This window comes from Chlorocebus sabaeus, chromosome 17 (assembly GCF_047675955.1).
Source record: "Chlorocebus sabaeus isolate Y175 chromosome 17, mChlSab1.0.hap1, whole genome shotgun sequence".
In the NCBI taxonomy this organism is placed as follows: domain Eukaryota; kingdom Metazoa; phylum Chordata; class Mammalia; order Primates; family Cercopithecidae; genus Chlorocebus; species Chlorocebus sabaeus.
This window is the reverse complement of record NC_132920.1, coordinates 71,798,672-71,811,276: the sequence shown is the minus strand read 5'-3', so window position 1 is coordinate 71,811,276 and position 12,605 is coordinate 71,798,672. Positions and strand designations below refer to the sequence as shown.

Genomic DNA, 12,605 nt, shown 5'->3' with positions numbered 1-12,605 from the left:
ACTTAGACTCTCACACAACAATAATGGGAGACTTTAACACCCCACTGTCAACATTAGACAGATCAACGAGACAGAAAGTTAACAAGGATATCCAGGAATTGAACTCAGCTCTGCACCAAGTGGACCTAATAGACATACAGAACTCTCCACCCCAAATCAACAGAATATACATTTTTCTCAGCACCACATCACACTTATTCCAAAATTGACCACATAGTTGGAAGTAAAGCACTCCTCAACAAATGTAAAAGAACAGAAATTATAACAAACTGTCTCTCAGACCACAGTGCAATCAAACTAGAACTCAAGATTAAGAAACTCACTCAGAATTGCTCAACTACATGGAAAACAAACAACCTGCTCCTGAATGACTACTGGGTACGTAACAAAATGAAGGCAGAAATAAAGATGTTCTTTGAAACCAATGAGAACGAAGACACAACATACCAGAATCTCTGGGACACATTTAAAGCAGTGTGTAGAGGGATATATTTTTTATGGGGAACAATCATACACTAGTCTGACACATAATTTAACAAAGTTATTGTAAAAAGTAATACAAGTTTTATTTTTATTTATTTATTTATTTTTTGAGGTGGAGTCTCGCTCTGTTGCCCAGGCTGGAGTGCAGTGGTGCAATCTAGGCTCACTGCAAGCTCCACCTCCCGGGTTCGCACCATTCTCCTGCCTCAGCCTCCCCAGCAGCTGGGACTACAGACACCCACCATGCCCAGCTAATTTTTGTATTTTCAGTAGAGACGGGGTTTCACCGTGTTAGCCAGGATGGTCTCGATCCTCTGACCCTGTAATCCGCCCACCTCGGCCTCCCAAAGTGCTGGGATTACAGGCGTGAGCCACCATGCCTGGCCGTAATGCAAGTTTTAACCATGTCTAAAATTAAAATAAACAAACAATAAAAACAGCAACAAACAAAACAAGAAAAATCCCAACTACTGATCTGAGGCTTGACTTACTGCCCTACCTAGAAACTTCTCTGATACTGTCCGTCAAGTGCATCTTCTCCTTGTGATTGTCATTCCTGTTTTAGCTTGTGTTGAAAAACATTATAACTGCACATTAGCTCAATGACTGACATTGTTGGTCTTCTGTGTTTCTATGTAGTTTAAAAGACATGGACATTTTCAAATTCCGTAGAAGTAGTTGAAGAGTCATGAGGCATATTATTTTCTCCATGGAAGATTTAGTTTTCTACTCTTTCCCATATAATTTGCTGTAACAGCACTTTATTGGTCAATGAAAATACTTGATTGATTTTTATAAAAATTAAGTCTTTTATAATAAAGATGTTCATAAATTAAATGCACAAAATTATTTTTCCACAATTATAAAGTGATTCAAATGGATTACTTTCTGAAAACAAAACATTTGCTGTTGAAGCTTATGTATGAAAAACTATTGCATATATACATATACATACAAAAACAAAATAAATTGGCCAATGAATAAATGTGTTTGTTAAATGCCTTAGTAAGGCCATAAATAAAAACAAGGATTTTTTAAGATCTACATATCTAATTTCAAGTTATGATTACAAGATTTAGAACATATTTTTAAAGTTTTTAAAGTAACTGCAAAACTAATAAATTTAGAACATATTTTCCCATATTTGAAAAATATCTTCAAAACTGCTTTAATAAATAGAATACGAGGAAGAGTCATAGTCTAGTAGGTTTGTGGCTTAAAAGCCAATCGGCACAAGATGCTTTTGGCACTAAAAGGTTTGGTGGGGTGTTGGCTGAATTACTAGACAGTTGTCATCCCGAACACTAAGGGGAAATTTGAGGGAATTCTATTTATTCCTTAATACAACATTCCATAAAATTACTATGCATCAATATAGCATTATAGTTATATGATAAATATACATATGCATATAGATACACATTTTAAGCTGAATTTATTAAATAATAAACTTGCAAAAGAAAGTGTTTATCTATGTTGCGTATTAACCATTTAACCTAATGTAATCTTAATAAAATTAAATTAAAAGTCCCTGAATGAATGAATAAATGAATGAGTTCATGTAACCCAAGGAATAGACTTTACTCTTAATTATAATAATTAATATTACTGGCTGCTTGATTAAACAAATGTAAGCTTAGTGATGAAATGCAATTGAATTTTCTTGAATACAAATAACTTATATTAAAATGAACAGAAAGAGAGCATCTTGGCATGAATTACCAGGCAAAATGCATTTATTGAAAATAATGAGATAGTAATTTTGAAATAAAAATAATTATATATGAGACTACTGATGACAGCAAGCCAACAAATGAATAAATAAATGAATAAAAAAATGAATAAAAAGGCTGGTGTGGTGGCTCACACTTGTAATTCCAGTACTTTGGGAGGCCAAAGCAGGAGTATCACTTGAGCCCGGGAGTTTGAGACCAGCATGGGCAACACAGGAAGTCCCTGTAACTACAAAACTTTAAAAAAGTTTTTTAAAAAATTAGCCAGGCACAGCTGTGGTCCTAGCTGTTCAGAAGGCTGAGGTGAAAAGACGGTTTGAGCCTGGGAGGTTTAGGTTGCCATGAACTGTGATTGTGCCACGGCACTCTAGTCTGCGTGATAGAGTGAGACCCTTTCTCAAAAATAAATAACTCAATAAATAAATAAGTGCATGGATGAATGAACACAAAACTATGAAAAGTCTATTTGTGTAGCTCCAGACTGGTAATGTAAGGACCTCTGCAGATCCTTCTTCCCAGCAAAACAACTATAACTAATAAAAATTATTATTATTTTTTTTAAAAAACAGCCATTTAAAGTATCTGAAAATTGTCTGAAGTGTATACAGCAAATGTAGAAACATTTATTCAAGAAACTCTACTAAATTTTTATAAGAACACCAAGAGACTTGAGCCACAACCAGCTTCCTTTCTTCTCTGCTCCATGCTCAAGATGGAAATTATATTCTTGGTAGGTACAGCCAAGTGCATGGGCTCTCTCTCTCTCCCCAGTTCTCAAAGACTACAGTATCAGTCCCAGAATGAGCAGCTACCAACATTTCTTATCCCCACTTCCAGCTCTATGGTTCAGAAGCTCCATTATAGGTAACTGCAGTGGAGTGGTCAGGGGCTCCCTGCCCATGAAATCTGTTGGATGGCAAGTATGAGGCGTATATTGAAAGTTGGGTGGCAGATGACAGAAAATCTGGTTGTCAGTATTTATGTGCCTCTGTTTGAATGCTACTGAAAACTCACTAGAGAAAATACATTACGCACCATGAAAGAATAGCCTTTTAAAGTAGGCACTTAAGTTTCACTGTTAATCCTGGACCTACGGCTGAGAGGTAAAACTGAAACTGCTAGTTCTCTTTGTGAGCTTAAAAATTAGTCATTTCAACTGGTCATAAAAATCTCTTACTTTTCATCCTAGGGATAGTTAGTCCAGACAGACAGATATTAAATTCCAAGTTACCTTAAATTTCAGAGTTCCTGTTCAGATTGACTTATACATATTAATAAGTACCTATATAATTCTAATTTAGAGAAATAAAGAATCCCCAGAGAAGAAAAAACCGAATTTCTAATACTTTGACTATGTCTTTAAAAATCTCATTCTCAAGAAATTAGTAACCTAGAAGCATTTTTATGTATTAACAAAAGTTCACACAAACCAAATCATTGGAGATATCAAACAAGTTTGATAATTTTGGCTAAAAGAAGTTTTATGATAACCATAATGAGATACTACTTCATTTCCATGCAGTATGATGGCTCCTAATCAAAAAGACAGTAACAAACATTGACAAACGTGGAGAAATTGAAACCCCCATTTACTGCTATGCAGCTGCTTGGGGAAAATTTGGCAGTTTCGCAAAAGGATAAACATAGAGTTTTCATGTGACCCCGTAATTCCACTCCTAGATACATAAACATAAGATTTGACAATGTATGTTCACCAAAATATCAAGAGTTTTGTCCATAGTCCTTAGCTTTGTGGAAGTTGTTTCTACCATAGCCCTTTCCTTACACTAGAAAAGGCTACTTTTCTATACCCTTGAGCAGCTCCCATAGTCCTACTGTGAATCCTTATTTAATACTGATTTGAAAAATTATAATTTATTGAAACAGATGTTATAACTGTACTAAAAGATGATGCAGGATGGTACAAAACCAAGACTAACCAGGACTTTGATAATATGCAATAATACACAATATGCAATAATCATATGAAGTTTAAAGAATAGTAATGCTGAATGCAAGATGTTAAAACAGGCTAGCAAATCTCAAAAACAGGCTAGCAAATTTCAAAAATAGATTTGTAATAAAAAATTCACAGCTTTCTGAATTATCTTCCATAAAAGTTTCTGCAATGTGATGTTTTATTCCTCTCTAGGATAAGCTCAGCAAAACCAGACAACTTGTGAAATTTAATCACCCAAACTGCCAAATGAAAGTTCTCTTGATATATTCTAAACTTTTCTTATTGATATATTTATCTATATTTATAAACTTTCTATATAGACTTATGTTATTTTTCTGGGAAGAATTTCCAAGAGAACTTTTGTCAGAGAAATCTATCAAAACTTCCAGATGAAAAGAAGAAAACATAAAAGTGGGTCCAGGCAAACTCTTACAATAACTTTTTCAAAAGATTGAAGGTTGTAAATTAGAATCATATGCTTCATCATGCCAAGAGCTAAATATGGATAACTCTGAGAAGAATTTTCATAATAAGAATAAATATTTAATGCAATCATGCAAATCATTTTTAAAATGGTTATTATTCTTTGTTGCCTTTAACGCTAGCCAGAGAAAAAACAAATCATCACTTTGGTATTTAAAGAGTTGAGTCTGAGAGTAATGTTTTTTAAGCTGTTAAGAATCAACCATCCCACAGACATCACCTTATAATACAGCCAGCTTCAAATTCAGTTGGCACTGTACCATTCAAGCCAACATCCTGTCCCATCCAAGCCAATTCCCACCTTTTATCAGTCTTTCTATAAAATCATATTTATTTACTAACATATCATTTAGTATGATGTCTTAAACATCAATGGATAGTTATGAAAAACTAGTTGAAAAATTGTAACTTTGTCAATTTAGTGCCTTGTTATTACTTTGATATAAAAATTATTTTGCATATGTGATACTTAAAAGGTAGGCATGTTCAGCTTTCATATTTTGAAAGAATAAGAAAATAGTAAGGTTCTGTTTTTCACAGTAATGCTAACATTTATTGTAGAATAATCTTAACTTATAAAACCTGACACTTTCTTTCTGAAAATATAGATTAACTAGAAACATAGCAAGTTCATTTTAGTTGCTATAGTCATCAACAAATCGTCCCTACTAAAAAAAAATAGTGATGAAAATTTATGGGAAATCCCAAAGGAATTAAATTTGCAGGACTCAATTCAGTTGGCTTAGCAGCAGCAAAGTGTTAAATATTATCAAGAGAGCTATCTAAATTCAATCCACTGCCACCAAATAGTAAAACAAAGATAAAAGTAGTTTAAACAGGCTATGGGAAATTTTACAGTATTGCTATATATTTAGGCTTCAAGGAGGGCTTAATGAAGTAAAAAATATAATCATAATTTTGCCAATGAGAGTATGTACTTGACAACATCATTTTCTTTTATCAACCATTACATATGTCCATTACAAAGTCATTCTTTATGACAGCAATTTTCTTTACAAGTAAACACAAAATCTTCCAAATTATTATTAGATATGATTTAGGCTGAGGATGAAGTTTTAAAATAAAATATTGCTGATATGGAAAATATGACAATACTTTTGCTGGACTTAACAAAGGAAATATTTATAAATTAGTTATTCTTAGGACTTCATATCACATACTCCTTTATTTTAATCACAGCTCTTCACCAATTTAACAGATGAGGTAGAATTTATTATTATTATATTGATCAAGATGAAGATTACCTTTAGAAAAGTTTTATTCACCCTTATCTCTCTTCTCTTTCCACCCATGCCAACACCACACACATATAAATTATGATTTCTTTACTAAAAAATAAAAGAGATCAGAGGAATAGGGAAAGAACTGGCAATGAAATATTTCATTTAATAGTCAGTTATTCTCTTTAACATGGCTAAGACAAAATGTGGCTTCAGTTTCCCTTGGCTAGAAAGGTCATTCACTGAACTCCTTCAATAGGCTAAAATGGTTTTTAAAGAAATTATGACAGAGTACTTAAAAATAAAGTGATAGATGTATGCATTCTAACCAAAGTGAAGAAAATAATTGAAAGTGATTATATTTTACAGGTCTTTCCACTCTATTTTTAGTCTGAGTCTACAAAACCCACCTGTATTCTCATTACACTATAATCATAACAAGCACAAATAACCTACCATTATGGGAAGTGCTGTCAAAGGGATAGTGAGTTTGGCCAGCCCTACAGGAGAGCAGTTTAAATTTCATCACCAAATCTGCCTAAATGCCAGCATTATTTACTTACACTTTTACTCTTTAAAAGGAACTTAAAATTACCCACGTTTTGACTGTGGACTCATCCAAAGTAATAATATTGATAAAATTGGCATTATAATAATATCCCCTAAAATTATCCCACATACAATCAACGGTACAGGCAAAAATAAATAGCAAAAATAGATGACCCTATATAATTTTTCAACTCTATTTCTTTTTCATAGAAAAAATTGATGAGCATATACTGGCATACGTTTAAAAACTACACAGATTAATGTTTAATTCAATGTCATGCTTGCTAATTATGCACTACAGGGTATCATATAAGCTACACAATTTGTGAACAAAGGCAGCTCAGTTGATATATTGAACCTGAAATACTCATTGTCTCAGTCTCATATTCGTAGATTAATGAGCTGTGAGGAAGTTGGCATTTACACCAAATGAAGGTGTACAGTATGTATACCAAGGAAAGGCTGACTGAAGAGTCTACTTGGAGCCTATCTTCCCAGGCACAAACAGCCTCTGTGGTTTCTACAGCGGATAAGAGTTAAAAGTGACCTTTCACTCTCCTAACAAGTTATTCATATGCACAGGAGAGAAGAAAAAGGCAAAATGTGGTTCAATATGACAACTCTGCTACTCTACCAAACATAATTATACTTTGGCCTCTTTACTTGCACTTGATCCACTCCCTCTACTAAGTGCTTTCCATTCCTTCCACAATAACGTTTCAAATCACCTGCCTTTGCATGCTGAAAATGGTAGAGCCCATTAGAATTTATTGTTTCTGAAAGTAGTTGGAATCATCATCAAAACTCAGAGTTAAGCAGATAAATGAGCTTGCAATGATATAAATTATATTAAAATTTCACTGTCATCATGAACTCAAACTATCCAGACTTCATCTATTAATATCAAACTCTGTAATAGTCTTAAATGTTAATTTTTTTTTCATGAGAACTGGAAATGAGCTCTTCCTAGTATATAATTTCTTTGTGAAATATAGTTATTCACAACACTAGGTGCAACATTCACTTAAGAAAGTTCACAACAATACAAGAACAAATATTAGAAAAGAAAGTATGGATTCTAACCACTTTGTCCTCCTTTGGGAAAGCATCCAAGGAAGCAGAGTAGAGAAAGAAGAAAAAGAAGAGAAAAACAAAATTGAGCCATGTATTAATAAATTGGCTTTAAGAAAACAATTATGTGTTTCTTCAAAGTACTAAAGCACAACAATTTTGAAAAGTAAATGTTTACTCTCCCTAAAAATTAGTCATTGTTCAATCCTTCACTGAAAATGCCCATATTATGGGTCCTGCTATACGTTAGATATGAGTTAGGCAGAGTAATTTCCTAAAATTTTAGAACTTGGATTAGTAAAACTAGATTTAAAATATTCTTCATAAAGAAGGTTATGTAGTCTACCTATTATTGAAAAATATTTTATTAAAATGCATAAAATTGCATGAATAATTTTGTCAAATTATGGTTAAAATATTGAGAGTCATAACTTGGGAAAATCTAAGAATGATAAATGTTTGTAATAAATAAAAATGGGAAGAGAAATATGCTAACTATTTTGACTATAAACTATTCCACCGGCAATACTTATTTGTGCTACACATTTCAACATTTATGTTATAGAAAAAAACAACTGTATACAATATTTTTGTCTTGTGTTCCAATTGAAATATCTTAAGATGTGTGCTTTCTTTTATTTTGTTCCTTTAAATATTTTTTCGAAGATTGGTTGGGTTTAGTAAAGATGAACTACACTAGGCCTGAGTGTCCTCTCCAAAGCGTAAGTACCTCCTAGCTCAATTTTCTTTAAACACCCTGTCCTTTTTAAGACCTGATGACTTTAATATATCAATCATTAACTGTATTGCTATTGACTTGTCTCAAACCTGTAATGGGAAGTTAAAAGCATTTAACAGTTGTGGGTGCTTAGCCAGCACTAGCACTCAGCTGATCTGCACCTCATTGTTCACTGCCAGCATCTTTTCAGACTGAACAGTGTCCTTACCACATGGGTTGTTAAATATTTTGATGTTGCCTCCAAGTTTTACCTGTAAGAATGTATTTCAAAATAGTGTATTAAAGAGCACTATAGAAGGGGAAGTTAACAAATAGATCTTACATACTTTCTATGTGCCAGATACAACCTTACTACCCAAGCTTATTTTAGAAAGCCTGTAAGGTGGCATATGAGGATGGCTTATAACAAATCACTATTAGGAGAGGAAAATAAAACTTACGCAGTCGTAAGAATGGGACCCTAAAAAAAGATTAAATATACATATCATAAAGATCTAGATTTTAATTGTTTTTATTAAAATTTCATAACAACCATACAAGGTAAATATTACTATCTAGTTTTCATAGTAAAGAAACTGTTCAGAGAAGTTCATTATCTTCCTAAAGCCACAGAGATAGTAACAGATAGTAACAGTCTCGTCTTAAAGTATAAGCTATATCGATTAGCCAGGCACAATGGCTCACACCTCTAATCCCAGCCCTTTGGGAGGCCAAGACAGGTGCATCACCTGAGGTCAGGAGTTCGAAACCAGCCTGGTCAACATGGTGAAACTCTGTGTCTACTAAAAATACAAAAATTAGCCAGGTGTGGTGGCGGGCACCTGTAATCCCAGCTACTCGGGAGGCTGAGGTGGGAGAATCACTTCAATCCGGGAGGTGGAGTTTACAGTGAGCCGAGCACCACTGCACTCCAGCCTGAGTGACAGAGCAAGACTCTGTCTCAAGAAAAAAAAAAAAACCAATATATATATATATATATATATAGATATATAGATAGATAGATAGATAGATACATCATACTCAGTGTCTTAAGTCCATTGGAATAAATTTTAGAATATCTGACTTATAGCTCAACTAGACTACTAAAGAATATAATGTTTATTGGGAGATTTGTTTTAAATTTAACTGTAATGTGCAAATTAGAGAAATATCAAGAGGGCTTAAAGATTTCATGTTATTTTTAAACATGACCTTGTATTATATTATAATCTATTAATGATTAGATAATATGACAAATTCTTTACAGAAACACTGGGAATTCATTAGCTACATACTTGTAACTGTTCTACATTAAGCTGCAGATCTCTATTAAGGAAAACTCAGATTTCCTTATAAATAATTATACTGTACTATTTTAGAGAATATGATAAAGTATAACATTAAAATGTATTCTAAACTAAATATTTATTAGAATTACTCTAGTATTTCATAAATAATAATATTGGTTCCTACCATATTAGCATCTTAACGCTTCAAAAATTGCATTTATTTAAGGTACTGGCATAAGAGGAGTAGCTCTTTTTTAAGCCAAATAAGGAAACATCATCAGGTGAGAATATATCTTATAGAGAAGAAAACGAGAAGTGCAAATCTCAATAGTCTTTAAATATCTAAATAATTTCCATGAAATAAGCTTGGAACATGTCAGTAAATCTGAATTTACTCTCATAGAGGCTAATCATTGCTTAGTATATGACATTCAGTTATTTTGCATTTCACGTGCATTCAATCTGAACACTAATGTTACAGAAATCAAAAGTAATTAGCTTTTTAAAAAGAATTGGTCATAACTTTCAAGAGTTTTATAATTCATGATAACATTAAATCTACATTAACTGCATTTTTCAGAAACTAAATGCATTCTCACAGGTAATCTGTTTGTTTTGAATTGGAATCATTTATTAAGAAATACAGATAAAGTAACTTCTTTTTAGGAATTATTTTCATCAGCATTCCACTACCTTATTAAGGACATGAACAAAATGAGGGAGGTTAATTTTAATGTGTATGTTTATGCACATGTCTGCTTTCTAAGATGTATGTGTTGTCATGTTTGGAAGGCATAATAGTTTTTATCCACATTCACAACGCCCCTTATGTTCATGGAATACTCACGTTGTTTGACCGTAGAGACACGCGGCCTCCGCAGCGTGCACAGAACTTAGTGCGACAATAGGAGCAGAGATGACCGCACCCATCAGCAAACTTTGTTTTATGACAGATTCCACAAGTTGGAGCATCGTCTTTGTGCTCGCCCTGGTAACGCCGTGCTTCTTCCCCTATTTTTCTCACTTGTTCTTTATAGCTTTCAAACTGTTGATGCAATCTCCTAGGCAAAAGAGAAAATGGTAGCAAACTAAGTAAATGGTGGAAGACAAAACCAGAACAAACAAAACAAGGAATTTTTCTAACAAAAAGGAAGCATAGCTCTCTGAACTAAAGCAAAACATACAAAGCTATTTTCCCCACTAACCTTACCTTCAAAGGTAGGATATGTATTAGCATGATTCCATAATCCCAGTTTTGCTCATTAGCACCGAACTATGTGTATGTAGACTCTATATAAGCACTGTTTATCGCCAGCAGTGAAATTTGTGTAGCTATTCCCTGCCTCTGTTTCTTTTAGATTTTTCAAAATATTTCAAGTGAGAGCTTAACACTTTACAACTACAGGCATGTGTGCATATAACTGAAACAAAAATTACACAAAATATTTAGCCTAAATACATACGATGTACTCCAATATTTTCTATCCTATTCTAACTTTAATACTGAATATAATTCAAAAATAAGTTTGTCACAGTGAATTGATTCCATGACCCAGTATTTGAGCATGATGCATACTTTGAAAAATATTTTTTTAGACTATATTGCTGGGCAATCTGTCTTCTACAAAATAGATTCCTTTGCCCCCATTCCTGGAAGCTACTTACCTATTTGGCATCAAGTATCTAATTTAATACATTACACAGAAGGTTAGCTTTTGCATTATATTTGAGTTCCTAGTTCTTCCAGTTCACACTAAAAGTTCTAAATCTTACCTTGTAGACATGCAGATTTTTACATAGTCCAATATTTCATTATTTTAACCAGGTAATATGTATGAAGCTTGCTAGCAACCACTCCTGATTAACTACCGTCTGTGGGGACAGCTAAAGTTGTCTAGGGAAACTTCTCATTAGAATGTTCACATTTAATGTGATTAAAGTCTCCTCCCATCACCATCAGTTCAAATTCCAATCTTAAATCTCTATAAATAGAACTGTTTGCTGTTCTGAATAGAACACAAGAACATCCAGTGAATCCCCCAGTGGAAGGATGTCTTGGTTTTGAAAATGAGAACTGAGAGTTGTCCTGAGTCTAGCCAATAGTCATTGGCTATTTTGCCAAAAGAGGGACTCCTGTTCAAATTCATCTGGGTATCTGAGCTAGTTTTCTGGATTTGAGTATTCCCTAGAACACAGAGTACACAGATGCTTTTGTTAATTCAGGCAGTTAGTCTGATGTTCTCAATCTAAGATAACTGTGAGGAACTGATACTCCCTGGAAATAGAATCAAATAAGTTAGGTCCAGGTGCTGCAGTGTTTGAGGTTCTGAGACTTCATTATATTTTCTTTTTAACCTTAATAGTTCTTAAGCAGAACTTCTGTGATTACCTTAAAAATTCTCAAATCCCTTTGCAGCTTTGCCAGCTGACACCTTTTCTATTTAATACCAATAATTAAAGCAAACATACAAGCACCAGCACATAACAGTGTAGTTTAGGATCTGAAATATTTCCCAATTAAAAGGCCAGCTAATTTCACTTTATAAAGGAATATATGTGTTATTTCATTTAATGAATGCAAGAATACCTGGTCAATTTATTGAAGAGTTATTTGATACGTTGACGTTTTTATATTTTAAGTATAAAAACTAGGGTCAAGTTAGTAGAAAACAAGTGTGGGCATTTGTTATTTCAAAAGTTATTATGTAAAATTGCACTGACAATCTTACTTCTTCCACTAAAGAAAATAATTTTAAGGAAGGGCCGGACGCAGTGGCTCATGCCTGTAATCCCAGCACTTTGGGAGGCCGAGGCGGGCAGATCACGAGGTCAGGAGATTGAGACCATCCTGACTAACAAGGTGAAACCCCGTCTCTACTAAAAATACAAAATTTAGCCGGGCGTGGTGGCGGGCGCGTGTAGTCCCAGCTACTTGGGTGGCTGAGGCAGGAAAATGGTGTGAACCCGGGAGGCTGAGCTTGCAGTGAGCCGAGATCGTGCCACTGCACTCCAGCCTGGGTGACAGAGCAAGACTCCATCAAAAAAAAGAAAAAAAAAATTAAAATAATAATAATAATT

General features: G+C 33.7%; 1 protein-coding gene across 44 annotated transcripts in view; it reads right to left on the bottom strand.

Moving 5' to 3' along the window:
• RIMS1 (regulating synaptic membrane exocytosis 1) overlaps window positions 1-12,605 on the bottom strand; it is a 499,940-nt gene that overhangs the window by 284,333 nt on the left and 203,002 nt on the right. For 42 of the 44 annotated variants that reach the window (XM_008013531.3, XM_008013512.3, XM_073006134.1 and 39 more), the window contains 2 exons: window positions 10,375-10,588; window positions 7,533-7,544 (listed from right to left, as the gene is read on the bottom strand). In XM_008013531.3, the coding sequence (XP_008011722.1) occupies window positions 7,533-7,544; window positions 10,375-10,588 (226 nt within the window). The remainder of the gene's footprint in view (window positions 1-7,532; window positions 7,545-10,374; window positions 10,589-12,605) is intronic. The other 2 variants (XM_008013510.3, XM_073006133.1) reach the window with 2 other exon arrangements.